Below are 21,188 nucleotides of genomic sequence, written 5' to 3' on the forward strand. Positions count from 1 at the left end.
ATTATTTGCCTTCTTTTAAACAAAGAAACAGCTGCTCTGTGTGGGAGGGAATGTTTAGTTATGACTGAAAAAAAAAGAGCATCAAAAATTTTTAATTCTTTAGAACTAATCTATGCAAGGAATTGCATCCTACAAAATGCCAAGCACTATGGTGAAGTTGACAGGATGGGTAAACATGCCCCCTGCCTGGAAGTATACAGTTGCAGAGCTGATGTGAAAGTGCATGAAGAAAATAAGTGTTCAAAGCTGCATAAATATTTGCACCCTCATGAGAGTGTGAGAAGATGTGTGTTTCATGTTGTGATTGATAGGAAGCCTTTCATGGCCCACTTTGAACTGTTAGCAGGAACTTTGGAGTGTCCTGGGGGTCTGTCTGCCTTTGTACAGTAGGAATTCTGTTTTCTTAAAAAATAGTAAAGAACACTCTTTGTCCTCACTTTGTTCTCAGAGGGTACCTACCATTTATGGGATTTGGGGAACTTGGTAGAAAAATCACAAACTTTCTTATGTAGCTCATGGGAAAAGCTCGCTTGTTTTGAGCCTTTGGCCACTTTCCTTCCTCTTCCTCTTCATAATACCCCCTCATCATCGTCTCCTGCCCCTAATATTTCTTTCCCTTTTACTCCTCTTTCTCTTGATCTCCTCTCTTGTCCTTCTTGTAATTTTTTGAGCCAGGGAAGCTGAATTCTGATCCATTTATATGTGTGTGTGTGTGTGTAATGAAATTTGTGGATTCTGACAAGATAGCTTTATTCTAGTGATCTGTTTTGTAAAAATGAAGACAAATTAACATTTTGAGTATTACTCAAACTCAACTAAGCAAGAAGTTTTGAACAATCACTGAGGTGGTATGATTTCAGAGACAACAGATTTGCATTTCACAACTTTAAAATCAGTCATTTAAGTCAGGGAATTGCAGAACCAAAAGTGTCAAATGATAAAGTGTAGTCTCCAAAATGCATTAAGCATTGCTTGTGCAGTCTCGGTTACACAGCGCAATAAACTGCAAATGGTTTAAATGTTCACTGTGCAGGTGCTTTCTTTTTCCCAAGCCATACCTTTAGGAAATAGTTAAGCTAAAACATTGTTTCTGTACTTTTCACTTTCATGGTTTGCATTTTTGTTTTGGTTTGATTCTTAAACAATTTTTATTGGCATCATTTAAATGACTTCCTTTTTGTTGTGTTGTCTCAACGTACTGTTTCAGAAAATCCTATGGGTTTTTAAAAACATCTTTTAAAAGTACTCTACGTAAAGTATACTTTCTAATTGAATACCAGTGACATTTTGTAGGTATTAAAATCACAAATATATTGCTCAGATATCACAAATAGTGGAGATCTTTTTCATTCAAATCATTTCACCTGTTAAAAAACATTTAAGAATAAGTGATACTCTTCTAGACAATAAATAGATGTTTTGTTTTTTAATTCAGTCTACTAATCTATGTTTGATTGAGCTTAAGCCATTTACATTCAGAGTTAAATATACATAGGTGGTACTTTGGTCCTGTCATTTTAGGAATGGGTTGTTCATTGGTTTAGTCTTCTGTTGTCATTTTACTGGGATGTTCTTCCTGTTTGCCTTTGGGTTTGGTAGGTGCTATTCCTCTTCTCTGTCAAGAGAACATCTTGAAGTATCATTTGTAGGGTAGGTTTGAAAGAGGCAAATTCTTTTAGCTTTTCTTTACTTTGGAAGAATTTTGTTTCATTTTCAAAGATGAAAGAAAGCTTTGCTGGATATGTTATCCTAGGCCGACAATTTTTCTTTTAGAATCTGGAATATGTCACTCCATTCTCTTCTTGCTTATAGAGTTTCCTGAGAGAGATCTCCTGTGAATTTAATCGGCATTCCTTTATATGTCAGTTGATTTTTTTCACATGCACAACAGAAACTATATCACATGGGTTTTCTTGTTTTCTGTAGTTTCATCTCTTCAAAACACTTTCTTCTGATTAAATCATTCAATGACTCATAGATCATGCAGTGGCATCATTTTCTTTAAGAAGGTTCTTGATTTTCATTTCTTCAGCTACATGTTAGTCATTTAGTAGCATGTTGTTGTTCATGGTGTTGTTAATTTCTTTTTTCTCTTGGATGTTGATTCTGTTTTGTGGCTTTTCATTTAAGGGAATGCATAGTAGTTGTGTAATGGAGACTGTCATATCTAGTAACATGTCATTTAACTTCATGGCATTGCAAATTTCTATTTTTCTTTCTATTGTTGATTTTGTATTATGACTTTTCATTCAAGGGGATGTATAGTAGCTATAAAATGGAGACTAACATCCAGATGTGAGGATACAATGTAGTATGCATTTCTACTTCCAGACAAAGATGGACTTACAATGAAACTGTGTGCTAGATCTTGACAATAAGATGCTGGACTCTCTGCCATTGTCCATGTCTGCAATGATGGACATATGACTGTGTATGAAGAACTATATTTTAGTAATGATATAGAGAAACTAGGTGGGGGGAGAGAAGTGGGGAGGGAATAAGGAAAATGCCAGGAGCCTATGGAACTGTATAATAAAATGATAATAATAATAATAATAAAATGTAAAAATAAAAAAGAATAAGTAATACTGAAAGAACAAAAACCATGTGTTGTATTTAAATGTTATATTTCTGCTTTTCTATTTTACAAAATTTTGGAGATAATTTTTTACAAGGGCAATAATGAAAATAACAATATTGACAGATAATCTTTCTTAAGCAGTTACAAATTGTCAAGTACTATACCAGAGTAATCAGTTGAGTCATCATAACAAACATATTTGGTAGTGTTATATAATCTTAATTTTCTGTAAATATATATATTTGTATAAATATACATATATATTTATTATGTGAAAATTGAAGAGCTAATTTACTCTGCTCACACAGAACCAACAAGTGGCAGAGCTGGTATTTTACATCAAGAAGTCTATGTTTGTAATTGTATTTTTTCACCATAGTATAATACATTAATCAATACTGTACAAGTATGTTATTAAATATGTTAATCCTACACTACTTATCAAACATATTATGCTTACCTCTTTATACTTTATATCCAGAATCATAAAACATGGTGCAGATCTATATAAAGCTAATTGCTTTTCTGGTGCTGTATAGTAGAAATTATAAAGGGTGAAATGTAACAGGCTTCTAATACATCAGCTGTACTCTTTAGCAGAATGGAATTATGAGTTCTATACCAAAATCAGAGATGTAGACCAAGCTCTCTGCAGAAGCAAGAAAGTGTTTTCATCCTTGCAGATACATGTAAATCTCTTCAGGGACTCATGTCTAGGACACATGTGTATCCTCCTAGAGAACTCATTCCATATATAGTGGTTCTAGGTTTCATAAATTAATATAATGTGTGCGTTTAGGCTCTATGAATGAAATAAAAGCAGCAAATTTCCTTCCAAGTATATTCAGTAGGCCTCCCAGCCTTTCTAAAAAGCAGTCACATTTTTAAAGTCATTTCCTTTTAAGGTGTGAGATTCCCATCCTCTTCCCAGATCTTTTGTTCAGCTGCTGGAACCATCACCATCCTGGTCGTACATACCACTGGGTGAACTCTAATTTGTCCACTCGTCTCTGGAATGGTGGTGTCAAGGAATGATACCTCTCCTCCGAATAGTCTCTGACTAGCTGTGATTGTGGCTTGATCACTGCTTTTTGTAATCCATGTATTATCCACCTTTGGAGTAAGATAGGTACTATTTGTTCATATATTGCAATGCATTGAAATTGCCTTGTGACTTTTAAAATATGCATTGGATGCTGGAATTTACATAACTTTTCTAGCATAAAAGAGATGGCAAAAAGTAATGCTATATGGTTGCTTTGTGTGTGTAAATGTCTAAATGACTTAGAGATTGGTTTGTCCCCTTCAACTTCAGATCAAACTTCCCAAAGGCTAAAGGTTTCTGTTTGAAAACAAATATGCTTTTGTTTAACCAGTACAGTAAGCTGCTGTAATAAGCTGAAATCACCAAAAGGCTCAATAGACACATCTCCTTTGACCTAATGTTACAATTGACAAAAATAATAGAAAATGAATCAATTCATATTTTATAAATACCTGCAAGATATCTCATAGGGACAATATAAATTTATCCCAGATTTTATATCTTGTCTGAGTATATTATATTTAGCTGATATATAGTGATGAAGTTGAATAAAATTTAGAAGATATTTATGTGGCGACTACTGTCTGTAAAATGCATATGCAGAATAGCACAGGAAAACATTAAGGCATGAATTAAGATCTGAATCTTACCACACTGTAATTTCTCCCATTTCCTAAGATTTTAAAGTGCATTTAGCAAGTTGAAATATATATTAGTGTCATCAGAATTTTTAAGTGTGAAATCTTAGTGATATTTTAACTTTGAAATCTATACTTATAAAATAGTATGACTAACAACAGGTGTTGAAAACAAGGTACCAGGTGATGAGTTTATTTGTAGTTTCTCACTTCATACTCAAAAAAAAAAAAAAGAACAACTTCTGGCCTATGTTTAATTTAGCTCATTTTAGTGAAAACTAACTGAAACTCAGAGATGTAAATAACTTCCAAAGGACCAAACAGCACTTAAAGACAATATCCAAAACTAGGTCTGGAAATTTTCCAAGAATGAGCTTAATCATTTGTGGTTTGTATATGACTTTTATATTAATAATCATGTCGGATACTAACAGAACTCTTTACTTGTTTATACTGAAAGTAGACACTTGACTGTATTTTATTAACCTGCCCATTCTCCTTGGGAGTATCACTTAGTATTCATTGAACCCTAGGGATTCTTACCTCCTAAAATTCACAACCAGCTTCTACTACTGTAATAAAGAATCACCTGCAGAGTTTATAGTGAACGAAGTGAGAATATGGGATAGTGATAGATCAGTAGCACTTAGCATCAAACCAATGAGGTATTATAAAGTTGGTGTTTCAGTTTCTTAACCACTATTGAAAAATAGCCTCAGTATGAACAAGGTAAACTCAAATTAATTAAGCACAGTTAAACATCCAGAATTCTGGCTGTGTGCATGGATGCAGAAGGTACCACACGGAAGGGTACCTACAGGCAAAATAAGACTCTATTTCCACACTTTCTTCTCCATTGAAAATAGAGGGAAGAAATGGCTGCACAACAGCTGTATTCCATTCAGGATCATGCATATCCTTATGAGAAGAAAAAAATCCTTAACTGGCAAGATAAAGAATAACGAAACATCTCTTACAGAAAAGAAAAATAGTAATGTGGGTATCACTTCATTATGCTCTCTCAAAATTTTTTCACAAGAATTACACATTTGATTTTTCCCGACTTGTCATTTAAATAACAATCATAAGTCTGTTTCTATTTAACTTGGTGGAACTTGGATTAAATGCACCCTGTTATTTTCATCAACATCAGTGTTTATATCATAAGCTTGCAGTTTTCCCATTTCCTTGGCAGAGACAATGAAAACATTTCAAGCCCAAGTCAGTAAGAAACAATCATATATATAAAATTATGGTTTATTTGATTATATTGGTGTTTAATTATGTATTGCATGTATTTTTGAACCGAATATGTACACATAAATTAATCCAGCCCATAACAGGAGCACTAATGGAATGTTCTGTCCAAACACCAACAGATGGAGAGCATGCAGCTGTTACAGACAACCTGTTTTTGACTCTGGCCTGATAATCCAAAGTGGTTCATAAAACTTGGCTCCTGCCTTTTACTCACATCTGTTGAGCTTATGCTATTTCTTTTCTCTCTTTCTTAGGGCTTCTTTATTTGAAACACAGAGCTAGTAAGACAGTGAGACTGGCAGACAGAAGCACGCAGAAAGGCAGGGCAATAGGTAATTTTCCATCTATTGGTTCACTTCTCAAACTGCTGCAACGGCTAGAGCTCTGTGCTAGGTAGAAATTGGGAGCTTTTTCCAGGTATCCCATGGGCGCTCAGGGACCCAAGCATTTGGGCCATCTTCTGCTGCTTTCCCAGTGTTGTTAACAGGGAACTGCTGGTTTAGAAGTGTAGCATCCAGGACTCAAACCTTTGTACAGGCAATGACTTAACCTGTTATATCACAACATTGAACAACTGAGTTTCTACTATTTCAAATCAAAATTTTATCAGTGTTTGTTACAAAGTATCAAGTAGGTTTCTAAATCAGAAATCTGAAAACAAACATTAAATACCAATAGTATAAGATGTTCTTTTTGTAAGTACTTGATAAATAGCAAACACATTTATGAGTTTATATTTTCATCAGCTCTCAAGTAGATCTCTTACAAAATGTATATGAAATAATAAAATAATCCATTGTGTTTTCAAATTTGGACTGTCTAAAATTTTATTGGGTGTCTTCTTGTATGAGTCCCACTTTTCATATGAAATTCCTGTTATATGAAAAAAAAACATTGATTTTTTTCATGATCAATTACAGCCAAAAATAGTCTTACCTGATTGGACCCATAAAGTTCTACTTGCTTTGTGCTATAACTGAGTTACTGGAAAACAGAGTTTGGTCTTTTCTTTGTTACACAAAAGGAAGAAAAATATTAGAAACATAGCTTGACATGATTCCAGTGAATAAACAAGCATTCCTATGATGAGCTCATATTGGATTCTTGGTTCCTCTATAAATGCCTCTCATAATTACTTTCTTCCATCTGCCAATCAAAATGTTATAGTGAATATCACTTGATGACACCAATAAGAAATGTTTATATAAATGTTGACTAGGAGGTAATTTATGGGAATTTGGGGAATTAAAGTGAGTAGGGAGAATGGATATGATAAACTAGGTCTGTGGGCTGTTGAAAGACCTCAATCAATCTACCATTGTTAGTTACACTGAGGGAGTATTTCTGGTAGTGTCTTTGGCTCTGTGATATCCATAATGTTCATCATTACATTATAAACTTAAGACCTGAATACAGAGGAATGCAAAATTATCAAGCTCCATGGACTGACTGTAAAGGTTTTGTACCAAAGTAAGAGCCCCCAAATCATATGTATTACTTACTAGTTTAATCACTGCTTATGTAAAAAGGGGACATTGTTGCGATCCAAACAATGCTGTGCACTAAAGGACAACGAGAATTTCTATGTGAGTGAAGCAGTGGAGGAGAGAAGACGAGATGAAGAGAGATAAATTAGAGAGCGAGCAAGAGATAGAAGGAAGGAAGGGAGGAAGGAAGGAAGGGAGGGAGGGAGGGAGGGAGGGAGGGAGGGAGGGAGGGAGGGAATTCTGTGAAAGAGAGTGGAAACTGCTGAGAAGCAGAAAGGAAAAAAATATAGAGGAAGGCAGTTCATTCCCTCAGATGCCCTCTTTGTAGCCCCTGAACTACTACAGTGTTTAGTTTTTCTTCTTGTCTCATTTCTCTCTCTCTCTCCCTCCTTCCCTCTCTCCCAAGTCACCATTTCTAGAATTATATTGTCTCTATTTGATGCACAGCACCCCTAGTTCATTCTCTGTGCACTTAAAGCAATGTTACTTAAGACATTCCTTCTACATTCTATCTGCTAATTCTGAACCCTTTTGTTTCTGTCCAATCTTGGCAACTATCAAGCTTTCTAAGAAAGCAGAACTTCTATCTCAGTGTTGCCAATGTTCTTAGGAATGTAACAAAGCCTTGAAGTCTGATAGTGTTTCTATATCACGGAGGAACACCATACATAGATGTATTAATAGATGCTTTTGTGGGAGGGACAATTTCTTTGAAAGTCGAAGGTTCTGAAATTTCAGATCTACAAAGATGAATTGTTTGCCCCATTTGTGATCTATGGTTAATTTACCCTTTCATTATTATTACAAAGCCTTTTCCTCATCTGATTTTGGTATATCATTCCTAAAATATTTGCTCTAATGAGCAAAATCAAATAGTAAAGTTTTACACTCCATTTAGCAAACTAATATAATCAATCATCAGGATATTAAACATTCAGGATGGTGTTATGAAAAGACTTTTCTCTCCAGGTTGAAAGCTTATCAGACCTTGGTGCCTCAATTCATACCAGTAAGTCTCAACGTTTGAAAGAAAGTCCAGAACACAAGTATTCTAATATTAAAAGTTTCCATAAAGTTAAATTTCTTCAGTTACCTTTTGTCTTTCTAGTCATAGTGGGAAACCTTCCTGCCTTATTAAATCTGTAATGCAGTCATGTGCCATGCACTCTACAGTACAATCTGGAATTGGGTTATAGATTGCTTAGTGACAATAACTTGCAAATGGGACTGTTTTCCCTGAAGAATGAAAATAGGGTCTCACAGGGGACAGCTACTTGTTTTGTCCTTTTCTTGATGGGCAAAACTGAGTGTGATTGGCTTAGCCACAAGCCATCTCCAAGGATGGATGGACACAGCGCCTTTTCCTTGTGGTGGCCTCTCGTTTTGATGAATGAATTTCCCTAAAGTGCATTCCCCTTAATAAATACACAAAGAAATGAAAGGCTAAATTGTTAGGGAACCTTATGGAATGAACTATTCTAGGTTAAGTCCTGGAAGGGATTACAGTTTTTTTTTTTCTGGTAAATGGTATCTAATCTATGTCTTGGATTGCCTTGAAGTATACTTGAAATTGCACTTAATTCTGTTTTTGGTTGGCTGTATTTTGCTACCCAATAGAATGATAACAGCTGATTTCCAAAATTACAAAGAATATAAAATGTTCTACTAGCTGCATAGGTAAAACTCTCTATAAGTTCAGAAAGCATTATCACTCCCAAAATGAACTAGTTTGAAACTTTCAGAGATAAAAAAGAATAAATGAGAACCACAAAAATTTCAAAATTATGGAAAATTAAACTTATGTATAGTAAATATAACATACCAATATTTTGATATGTTTCCTAGAATTCTTGAATGAATGTTAAAGGATGAGTTTGTTTGAATGATATTCTACAAATCCTAGAGTCCTTTATTGTGGAAATATCAAGGGTAAGCATTTCTTTCTAAAGTCTTAAAACTACTGCAACATTATCCAGGAAATCAGTGAAAAGTAGCTTTTCAGGCATAGTGGTCTAAGCTGCCACCTCTGATGCTGGCATTCCATATTAAGACAGCTTCATGTCCAAGCTTAAGCTACTGCCTGTGACACTGGCATCCATTATGGGTACCTGCTCAAGTCCTGGCTGTCCACTTCATATTCATCTCCTAGCTAATGCACTTGGAAGAGCAGTGGAGATGACCCAGACAGGTGGACCTCTTATACCTACATGGCAGTCTTAAAGGAAGTTCTAGTTTCCTGGCCTGGAGTCATTTGAGGAGTGAGCCTGGAGTCATTGGAAGAGCTCCCCTTCTCTGTCTCTTCCACCCTTCTGTAGTTCTTTCTGATATAAAATGAAATGAAAATAAGTATATTTTAAAACACTTTAATAGTTGAGTTTGTATTGATAAGAATTTCAACAGGAAAAAATATCAGGGTATGTAGATATAAAAATAGACTACAGTAGAAGTTCTCAAACTTACTCTGGAGAACTTTTTCTTGTAGTCTTTTCAAAGTGCTTCCTTGAGTCAGAAAAATGTGTCGTAGTTTTGTTGTGCAGTTAGGGTAAAAATAATTTAAAAATATGTATGTGTGATTTTATTTGTTTTGACATTAATTCATCTATTCAAAAGATATAGAGACAGAGAGAGCAAAGAAGACGTTACATCCACTAATTTACTCCCCAGAAGTCTGCCAGTGATCAGCCCTGGGCTGAGGCATTTTCATGAGCCAGGAGCTTCCTTTCAGGTTCCTGACATGGGGCAGCAACATAAGCTGTTGGGTCATTGCTTTCTCTGACCATTAGTAGGGAACTGGATTGGAAAAGAAGCAAGTGGGATCCAAATGGTGACCATGGGTGTGATGCCCCAGCATTCCAAGTACTGGTTCTTACCTGCTAAATCACAATATTGACTCATAAATACATTGATAGTTAACTGAAAATTATAAACTATCCTGAACTGGCTGTGCAGTGTCTTTAGTTTTGTTGTAGTTCTCTTCCAAGTGTATTTCATATCCCACAATGCCTTTGAGAGTTTAGTGTGGTGCCCAGAAGAATGTAAATCCACAGCTTGTAATCAGGGCCTGGCGAGCTCCCGGAAGGTACTGAATCTACACTGAAAGGCGAATGGTGTTAGAGATCCCAGAGGCCCTGAAAGCTGTGCTTTAGGAGGTGTAACAATAGAAATAATCATTGAAGAAACTTTGCTTGTTTTAACAGAGATTCTGAAGTAGGAGAAATGAATTTAAATACTGTGATATATCAATGGGAATGGAAATTTAGACATGATTTTTTTCAACAAAGGAGATTGGGGAAAGAATTAAGTGATATACATCATAGTGCTCTTGAGTTTCTAGTTTAAAATGGAGAAATACAGCACTTATAAAGACATTTTGTTGAAATACAGTGTATGTACCGGGAAATGCACTCAGGTGTGAAGATAAGGGAGATTTTGGTTCTTTGATCAAACTTACAACTAACCATGAAAGTTGAGAAAAATGAAAAAAAGTGTGGTTTTTGGGAAACTTAGAAATAATGAGATTGACACTGGAGAAAGCTTGTGTTAGATACAATTTTGTTCCTCTAAATGTCTCATATTATAATCTTTAAAAAGCCTGTTTTGCTTGAAAGAGTGAGGGAGAAAACATTCTCGGCTACTTACTCCCCAGATGCTTACAGCAGCCAGGGCTGTGATTGGCTTAAGCAGAGACCTGGGAAATGAACACAAGCTGGAAAAGGAAAGCACAGGTCTCCCATGTGGTGGTGTACATGTTACAGGGGCCATTTTTGCTCCCCTGCGTTGGAGGGAAGCTGGAGGTAGGAATCCCAGATCTTCTGAGGTGGGACATGGGCATCTTTACCACTGGGCTAGGAGTGCTTTCCCCAGGGACAATCTTTAAAGTAGTAACTAAGACAGACTGAAGGCCTTAAGCTGAGCACTACCTGACTTGGGACTTTACAAGAAGATAAAATGAGGGAGACACAGATACACGTGGGAGATGAGATTAAGAGATGGAGGGAAGATGATCATCAGGGGAGTCCTCAGGAGAAGCCATCTCTACTGACCTGGATCTCACAATTTTGGCCTATTCCTGTTCCCTGTGAAAAAACAAAATTTTATAGCTTAAACTGTTCTGTATGTGGTGCTTTGTCATGGTGGCCCAAGGGAATTAATGCAGCATCGTAGCATATGATACGAGATGTCGACTGAGGAATGAGACGTGAATTTTCCTTGAAACCAATAGAGGGAGAGCTATTTAAACTGAAAACTGGGTGTGAGATAAGAAAAACATAACTGTAGCTAGTAATGACACTGAGATACATATGGCCAGAGCAGATGGTGTGTAGATTTCATGCTAATGGAAAACAAGCAGGTCAGGGATTCTAAAAGCTATCACAGGTCAGATAAAGATTAAAAATAAAAGTTAATGACCACGGGGGGAGGGTAAGAGGAGGGGAAGGGGGAACATCAGAGACTATGAAACATTGTTATAAAATTAAATGCAAAAAAAAAAGTTAATGAGAGAAAATGAGAGGATCCTTAGGTGTTTTAAACAATAAGGCTTCAAAGATGTTTCATGATTTGTCAGTAAGCTTAAAAACATATTTAATGGAATTCTGATGCTGGACAATGGATGAATGGATAGGAATACAAAGAGTAGGTGTAATATCCTGTATCCTAAAGTTTGGTGGATTGCTGGGGGTTACATATGGTTTTAGTGTTCCTCCCCAACCCACCCCTGCCCATGACCTTGTGTTTTGTTATTTAATTCTAGCTTTGAGTTAGTGAGGGTGTAAAAATGTATTCTGACTGTGGTATTTAAAGATGGTGGCTAGAGGAAGGTTATCGGCTCAACTGCAGTGTGGTTTTAAGGTATCCAACACTAGTATTTCTCCTTGGACACTAATTAATTATTTCAAAAATATCCTTATGAGATCATGAACTAAGCCCCACACAGTGTCTCTCTGGCTTCTGAGATGTGATTACTCCTTGCCTTACACGTTTCTACCATTACCCTTGGCTGTGGTCAGGCAGTCTAACGGAAACTCCTAAGAGACTCTTTGGCATACAGTCACGAAGTCAGATCTCCAAAATTGAGGTAAATAGAACCTCGTTTTCTTCATGAATGGCCTGCCTCAAGTATTTTGTTACATCAACTAAAAACTAGTATAGTGGTGAAATGAACAAACAGCCCTTAGTAAAAGCTAGAGGACAGAGTGAATCCATTCGGTGATTGACAGCACAAGGCATGTGGGATTTGATGGAGAACAAGCATTGGGATGACACAGAGTCATTGGTGTGTGGAGGCAAGGCTATGGAGAAACTAAGCAAAGGCGGCATTGGCACAGGGGAGAAGTAAGCAGAGAGGAGGCAGCAAACATTTCTCCAAAAGGTGGAAAAGGACAACGTAGGCTCTGAGCATTCTCAAAATTTCCCTATGAAAATAATGTCCTAAGAAAAAGTCTCCTAACTGGTTTGTTGGAAAGTCTCACATACGATGGCATGTGCTCTTTGAGATGCATGAGCTGGAAACATCCGAAAACGCTGAGTAACTTCCCTGGACCTCTGCACCCACGTACGAGACACCATAAGCAATTAATGAAATAATTCATGGAAGACAGGTACAAAGAAATAAAACAGGGCATTAGTTATTATTTCCAGGAGTCTAGCCTCTAAACTGCTGAGTGAAACCTTAAGCATCTGTTTCTAAAAACCTGTTTGTGTATGTATTTGACTAAAGAATTTTCTAGATGTGATGATAATTATATGAATATAAAACAATGAAAAGGTACATTTTTAGAACTTCTGACTTTTGTATGTATAAATTAAAGTTTCTAATTTGGATATGTTGTTTTTTTAAGAAAAATATACAGAAGAAATGATAGTGTAACATGCGCATTTAATTATATATATATGTCTGTTAGACATATATAAGTATGTATATATATACATATACATATATATATGTGTGTGTGTATATATATATATTATTTAAGTTCTAAAGCTGTGGAGGGCCCAGTGCAGTGGCGCGGTGGTTAAAGGTCCTCACCTTGCATGCCCGGGAGGGATCCCATATGAGCGTCGGTTCTATCCCGGGGGCCCCACTTCCCTTCCAGCTCCCTGCCTGTGGCCCAGGAAAGCAGTCGAGGACGGCCCAAAGCTTTGGGACCCTGCACCCGCGTGGGAGACCCGGAAGAGGCTCCTGGCTTCGGGCCGGCATAGTATCGACCCGTTGCGGCTCACTTGGGGAGTGAATCATCGGACGGAAGATCTTCCTCTCTGTCTCTCCTCTCTGTATATCCGCCTTTCCAATAAAAATAATAAAAAAATAAATCTTTAAAACTGTGAAACATTTTAGATATGTGTCCCTGTGTCTTTTCCAAATAATCTCCAATTTTAACCAAATATAATTATTTACAAAACTCTGCATAATTTCAATCTTCTCTGAAATAAATGAAGCATTCTTTGTGTTGCCTTTCCCTCTTCTTGAACAAATGCCTTGCAAATTTGCACAAGGACTTTATGTCTTAATGGAAGTATTTTACTTAAGTCCCCCCTCGTTATTCATAATAATTCCAAATGATATCTTCCAAGTAACTATTTATTAACTTGTGTAGGAAGAGGAGCAAGAGAATACAAGTTTTCTGAATTTTAGTTCCTCATAGAACACCAACGACTCCTTAGAATTATTGGTGTGGTGTAATTTAAAGATTTCCATGACTGGAGCAATGGCATAGCCCATTAATCCTCCTCCTATAACAATGGAATACTATATGGGTACTGGTTCAAGTCCTGACTGCTCCATTTCCAATCCAGCTCCTGGGAAAGCAGCACAGGATGGACTAAGGCCTTGGGTCCCTGCACCAACATGCAAGATGCGAAAGAAGCTCCTGCTACCGGCTTCATCTCAGCTCTGGTTGTTGCTCAATTTGAGGAATGAACCAGCAGATGGAAGCTGTTTCTGTCTCTTTTTGTTTCCATGTATCACTTTCAAGCAAAATAAACAAATCTTTAAAAAAGTGTTGAATCAGCCACATTGCCATGTGTACGATTCGTCCAGTCCTTCCTCTTTCATCCTCTGCACTTCGATTGCTTTCTGGTCAGCATCACTCCTTGAAGGGCCATGGAGAGCTGACAGCTGCAAAGCTGAATCTCCTTATGTTAGTGTCGAGCAAACAATGGACTAGCAGTCATGTACTTGACTCTATGAATATATTTATTTACAAAGCTAGAGTGGAAATTTTGAGAAACAGCCTGCCACATTTGCATTGACTCTGTTCCTCATAGTTCTGCGTTTGATTCTCATCCTATCAATAATCTTGCTTTCTCCTTTTCCCGTTTTTAATTTCTACAAGGTTATTGTCAATGTCAGAAAATGTAAACCTCAAGCATAATTGAATCGTACTTGGCATGTGTGTGAGGAGGAAAGAAGTTGACTTAATGAAAAAAGGCTAAAGCATTCATTCAAACTAAGTTAATTTGATTACATAGGGAAAAGTTTACCTTCTCTGGCAGTTTTGATTGAATTTTAACAAAAATTAAAATTTGCTGCTAAACTCGAATTATCCTTCGACCAACAACACTTCCCAGCTTGGCTTGTGAGCTAAAGTGCCTGTCAGGTAGAGGAATGTCTTCGTTGGAAGCAGTTAAAATCACCAAAAGTGAATGACCCGTGGGGACAAGTAGAAATCTCCCAATTTTGTCAGAAACCCTTTCACTGTTTGGAAATTGTACAGCTCAACTCATACACTGAGGGATGACGGGAAGGGCTCCTTGGGCTTCACGGGACTCCCCCGATTTCAGCAAACCTGCAACACCAGAAACAATAAGATATGCATTGTATTTATTTCAGCTTGTCGTTGCTGGGAATGGTTGGTGGAAAGGTTAGTCCTAAAGACGTGTCTGGCATTCCCACTCCGTGCAGCAGTGATTCTCTGCATCTTCTAACCCTACCCTCTAGAGAAATACAATGATTCTCACGTGATAAGTGACATTTGATTTAGTGGCTCATCTCCTGTCTTGTAATGATTACCCATCTTCTTTCTTGTAGCTCTCGGCAGTCGGAGGACAACTGACATTCACTATATCCTATGACCTCGAGGAAGAAGAAGAAGACATCGAACGTACCCTCCAGCTTCTGATCATCTTAGAGGTAGAGTCCTTGAGCCATTCTTCATGTCCATCCATTTGGAATCTTTATCTGGTTTGATTTGGGCGTGCTACTTTTGACATGGGCAAGTTTGTTGTTATATTAACATCAGCTATACTACTGTGGAAAATGTACCTTAGTATTTTTTATTCTTCCACACTTCACTGTTAGATATATTGAAGAAGCCAAGAACAGTTACCGAGTCCTCATTACGAAAGGTGGCCCATACACCAAATTTGTAATTAAAATTTAGAACATAATGGCAATGTTTCCAAGAATGCACACATGACAATATTTAAGTGAATGTATGTTTACATAGTTATATATTTCCATCTCCCCTGAACTTTTGTTGATTTTAGGCAGAAGTAAATGAAAAAACAAAATTGATTTACTTCAGTTTATTTTTTGCTTTAACATCCTAATTTAGGCAAAAAAAAAATGTATAGGACAAATTCCTTTCAACACACGGAGCTCATAGAAATTTCCCATGTGGAAAACATGTAGGTATCATAGATACTGTCTTTCATATGTTTTTTTTTCCCCGTAGCTTATACTCTCAAACTCAAAGACGCATCCTTGCAAGCCTGTTATCATTCCAAGTGAATAGGTGTTATTTTGTCATCAGGCTGTTGTGTACTTTGTCTTGAATCTTTTATGAGAATCAGTGAGAAAGTTCCAAAATGCCTCCCTAGAAATGAGTGTTTTCCAGGGTTGGATAATGAGGTGGTCGGATAGAAAACTATCATTTCAGCTTGGGATTCATTAAGCATAAAGGGATTCTCTGGGTGTCAAATGTGGGCAAGTTACATATCATTCTTACAAATGCAGGAAGAAATGTATGCTGTATATGTCTGTGGGCTCGAATGTCATGAACCGCTTGTGACTTTGAACGCAGGCCTTTTCTTCATTTGCGTTTCCCCATTTGTAAGAGTCTTTTCAAAGGATAGCTTAATTAACTGAAATTTCTTTTTCAATGTCCTTTACAACCTTTACCCATTAGAAAATAATGCATTTCAAGTGCATAATGTTGTCATGTATTAAAAAATCAAGCATCTTGTAATTTTAATTCTTGTAATTAATGCATATTTACAGGTTGCCAACTATTATTATTGTAGAGCTCATGGGGAGAGCAAGGTCATTGAAGTTCAAGAAACTTATACTTTGTATTGTGTCTGGCTAAGACTAATGCTTCCATTGCGTGGCCCTCCCTGTATGGATACGAGAAACACACTTAATGATAAATTCAGCTAGAATTAAACACCCGTTGAGGTACCCTATACTCTGTCAGAGCCTCCTAGTTTTAGCTCTTAACACTTTCTCCTTTTAGGGACATGGCTTGAGAATCAGCACAGCCCAAGAAGAAGTCTACCTTCAACCATCTGAAGAGCACGTTCACGTACTGTTGCTTAAAAGAGAATCATTTCACAGATATGACACACGTATTCCAATCAACAGAAGAGAATTTATGACAGTGCTGGCAAATGTGAAGCGAGTCCTGATACAGATCACATACAGCTTTGGGATGGATGCCATCTTCAGGTAAAAGCAAGAACTGCATCTCCCCTTGCTCACAGGTTCATCATTAGGCAAACCTGCACTGGCTAGGATAGTTTAAATCTCTAGATTTATGATCTTCACATAGCAAATAGGAATAAACAGCATTTTTCTGAATGGTATCCCTAACATGCCGTCAGTATGTTAAATGTAAAGAATAGATTTCTTTTGTTGCTTAATGTACTTGATGGCTCACTAGCTGTGTTGCCATAGCTTTTAGGGGGAAAAATGTTTCCTATATGGAAAATACCATCCTAGAAATTAAAGTTTTCTTCACAGTGGCTTAGATTGTGGGAATCATACAAGATTTAATTTTGGAAGTCCTATATACAAAGAGTTGTTTACTATGTATTTTGTTCCATTAATTCACTCGCTAGAATTTGACAGAACAATATATAATTTAGGATAAGACATGTAAACCTCTTCATTCGCTCTTTTTCATCTTTGCTCTTTATAAAACACTGAATGACCATAATAACTACATGATATAGAGGAGAGAATTTTTGGAGGGCCCAGCACAGTGGCCTAACAGCTGAAGTCCTTGCCTTAAACGTGCCGGGATCCCATATGGGCACCGGTTCCAATCCCAGCAGTTCCACTTCCCATCCAGCTCCCTGCTTGTGGCCTGCGAAAGCAGTCGAGGATGTCCGAAATCCTTGGGATCCTGCACCTGCATGGAAAACCTAGACAAAATTCCTGCCTCCTGGCTTCAGATCTGTACAGCACTGGCCTTTGAGGTCACTTGGGGAGTGGATCATCAGACGGAAGTCTTCCTCGCTGTCTCTACTCCTCTCTGTATATCTAACTTTCCAATAAAAATAAATAAATCTTAAAAACAAAAAGTTTTGGAGCCAAACTGATCAGTAAGCTGTGGACCGTATTAGATGTGAGCTTTCTCAAGCATTGGTTTTTGAATGACTCAACTCCTGCAAGTACAAATTGGAGAGAATAAGGCCTACCATACAGAGTCCTCGTGAAAGTGATATGTGATAATTACATGAACTGATCATTGCCTAAACACTTCGCTGCAATAGCGTCTTCTCATTTTTCATTATGTAAAGTGACAATTCCTCTGTTTGAGCACAATATTGCCTATATCCAACTGACTCTAGGTTACTATTTCTGTCTTTAAAACAATGATTTTTTGCCTGAAAACTTAAAAAATTTATTTATCTATTTATTTGTTCATTCATTCATTAAAAAGAGAGACAGACATGGAAAGAGAAAGATCGCCCATCTAGCTAAATCACTCATCATGACATCAGCAGTTGGGACGGGGTCAGATACTGAAGGCGACACTGAATCCAGGTCTCCCACGTGCATGACAGGGACTCCTGCCTCCGGAGGTGCACAGCAGCAGAATGCTGGATCCAAAGCATAGCACTGTGATTCCAACCAAATACTCCAGTGTGGATGCAGGGACCCAACCATGCTATGTTGACTGCTGCAACAGCCACCTGCCTTTGTTTTGATAGGATTTTAATCTGAATGCTTAATGAGCTCTTGTTAAAAAATGTATTTATTTTTATGAAAAGTTAAATATACAGAGAGAAGAGACAGAGAGGAATATCTTTGTACACTGATTCATTCAACAAGTGGCCGCAATGACTCGTGCTGAACCAATCTGAAGCCAGGAGCTAGGATCTTCTTTCGGGTCTCCCACAAGGGTGCAGAGTCTCAAGGCTTTGGGCCGTCCTTGACTGCTTTCCCAGGCCACAAGCCGAGATCCATAAGGAAAGTGAGGCTGCTGGGACACGATTTGGTGCCCATATGGGATCCTGGTGTGCAAGGAGAGGATTTTACATATTAGGCTACCATGCCAGACCCAGGAGCTCTTTTTTCCTTCTGCTGTTCTACTCTAATGTACAAGATATAATGGGATGTTTTACCTATATCCAAGCAAGTTGGATGATCAGACGTGACTCCCACCTGACAACTTGGCATACTCTAATCAAAGCAATGTCTCCAATATTGTGTTTATTTTATTGCTGATATTTTCCGCTTACATCATTTGCTTGTACTGCCTAGTTTCACTTTCACTAGTAATATTTCAACTAAGTATAATCATTATTACAATTTCCCAAAGGGGAGAATTACAGATTTGTAAACAGAGCCACTGCCAAACAATACTTCTCTTTTGCATAGGCAATTCTGCTAGGAGCTGGGTTAAACATGCCGTGAAGATGAGAGCAGCACTTAGGAACTAATTATGTTTTTCCCATTTGTAAATAGAGATTGTCATGATGTTTACACAGTACAAGGAGATGAGTCCTCTAGCTTTCAAAATGAATGACAAGCAAATTTGACCAAGTGGCTAGAGGCTTTTTCATTTTTTATTTAATTAATTTTTTTTGTCAGATTTGCTTCTCAGACGGATTACTCTAAAAACATTTCCTCCTGATTTATGTCAGACAATTTCAGTATCTGCTTCTCTTACAATCACTGATTTCAGTTTGATGTCTTCTGAGATTATGCAATACAAGGGTGATGCACTCCGGGCGTGGGCGGCGTGTGCTGACACAAGGGCTTTTTCTGTCACCTCTCGCAACAGATCTCTGATTCAGGAAGAAAAAAAAAAAAACCAGTGTCAAATCTAAAACTCTTGCCCTCTTTGGATGAACTGAAAGCACGAATTCTGAATCAGCCAGCTTGTTGTATTTTATTCATCTCTGAACTAGACACAGGAGATGGACCCTTATTTGTAAAAGATCACTGGGATTGATTTCAACTTGTCCTGCACAGTCGGCTTCTGACTGGGTGTACTGTTTGTGCGCAAGTGCGAGCAAATGGAAGCTATCACAGCAAAATTTCAGGTTTAAGACATTTAGAGAGGATCTGCTTCTGTGGTTGTTTCTGCAGTGGATGAGCTTAGATTTTCCAGTTGCATGGTTTGATGGAATTGAAGCGTTGAGGGAAACTTGAGCTGCAGGTCAAGGATTTTGAATTTTGTTTTCAATTCAGCTATTTAGTAGTTGTTGGCCTAAGCATGGCTTTGACCTCTGTGGACTCCAGTCACTTCTGTGAAATGAGGAGGAAGACAGTTGCTGTGCTGGCTTTTACGAGGTCGCTATAAGAGAGGAATTAAAGGGCTTCCAGATCGTTTTGTGCATGGCGAGTCAGAATACAAACATGAAGTGTTCCATGGAGCTCACCTCATTCCAAAGGATAGTTTCTCTTCGAGTAGCCTGAAGATTTGGAGATATCAAATAAGACACAATTTCTATTTCCATAGTTATGGCAGTTACACAGCTAGTCTTTTCCAGAAGGCTGAGAGAGCCATTAAATGAAATTTATTACTTTTCCTTTTACTATTCTCACACATGAGCTAAAAAGAAAAATAGAATACTTTGCATTCTTCTTTTAAGAATGTAAGAGAAATCAACTTAGCAAAACTGTATAGCGTTCTTTATTGGGTTTTCTAAATCTTGAGTTTTATGACTGCTTTGATTTTGAATTCAGGAAACCTTGATCTTCAAGTACCTATTAAATACAGAAGTATGTCCCAAAAGTAGCTTCCTTTCTCCTTATCAGACACATTAAAATCACCTGATTTTCAGTGTCATCCTTTGAAGATACTGTCTTTTTCTAGTCCTTGAGAATAGGTATAATCATATGACTTGGGTTAGCCAATGAAATATGCACACAAACAAGGTGTCTTTAGTATTTTTTTTCCCCCTGAAGTACAACATTGAATCGCCACTGTGAAAGTTTCTGGAGTTTATTCAGCAAGCAGAAGATCAAAACACCCCAAAACCCTGACAGCACGGGGAGGTCAGCCGCACTGGGGGTTTAGATCTTTGGCTTGCCGAACAAAGACCGCCTTGTGTAGAGTCCCCTCCAGGCGCAGGGCACCACTGAGCATTTGGAAATGTCAGCACAGTGTAACCAAGCCCGTTAGAAATTTCTCCTGATATAGATCATATGTCTTTATGGCCTAAAAATCAATACACAGTGTTTTTCAGGCAAAATATTTGCACATATATTTGAAAGGGGAAAAAAATACCTTTTTTTTTTTATATTTTGAAAGATTTTACAGAAATTGTGTTAGAAGTAGTCTAAAAAAGTCCATGCAAATAAAGAACTCTTACGGTTGTGGCAATGGACGCCCAGAATGCTTCTTCCTTTGGAATTTAATGAGCCAGGTAACCATGTTTTGAGGAAAGTATGCTGATTATGACGTTGAAGCTTGAGGGAATTCACACACCACGCTCTGAGCCAGCCAGCAGGCGAGGCCTGCGTGTGCTTGCTGTTAATTATCTTTGCTTCCCAAGGATATTCTGTAAACATTTAATGAGCACCTTCCACGTGTATCTCATTAAATTTCAGTTTTTATCTTCTGTAAAATGGCAGGGAAAGATCTCTACATTCAAGATCAAAGAGGAAGTGATCACATACTGTATAGAAAAGACTTTAGGGCACCTCATTCACTGTCTCACATAATTGGGAGGCAATAAATGATACCTAGACGACCAGTGGCTTTGAGATCATAATTGGC

At 37.5% G+C, this 21,188-nt stretch overlaps 1 protein-coding gene across 1 annotated transcript in view; it reads left to right on the forward strand.

The window, feature by feature from the left end:
• LAMA2 (laminin subunit alpha 2) overlaps nt 1-21,188 on the forward strand; it is a 421,382-nt gene that overhangs the window by 159,158 nt on the left and 241,036 nt on the right. Inside the window, exons 13-14 of the mRNA XM_040965651.1 lie at nt 15,041-15,142; nt 16,467-16,678. Of these exons, the coding sequence (XP_040821585.1) occupies nt 15,041-15,142; nt 16,467-16,678 (314 nt within the window). The remainder of the gene's footprint in view (nt 1-15,040; nt 15,143-16,466; nt 16,679-21,188) is intronic.

This window comes from Ochotona curzoniae, unplaced genomic scaffold (genome assembly GCF_017591425.1).
Source record: "Ochotona curzoniae isolate NIBS_2020 unplaced genomic scaffold, NIBS_Ocur_1.0 scaffold_3890, whole genome shotgun sequence".
Classification (NCBI taxonomy): Eukaryota; Metazoa; Chordata; class Mammalia; order Lagomorpha; family Ochotonidae; genus Ochotona; species Ochotona curzoniae.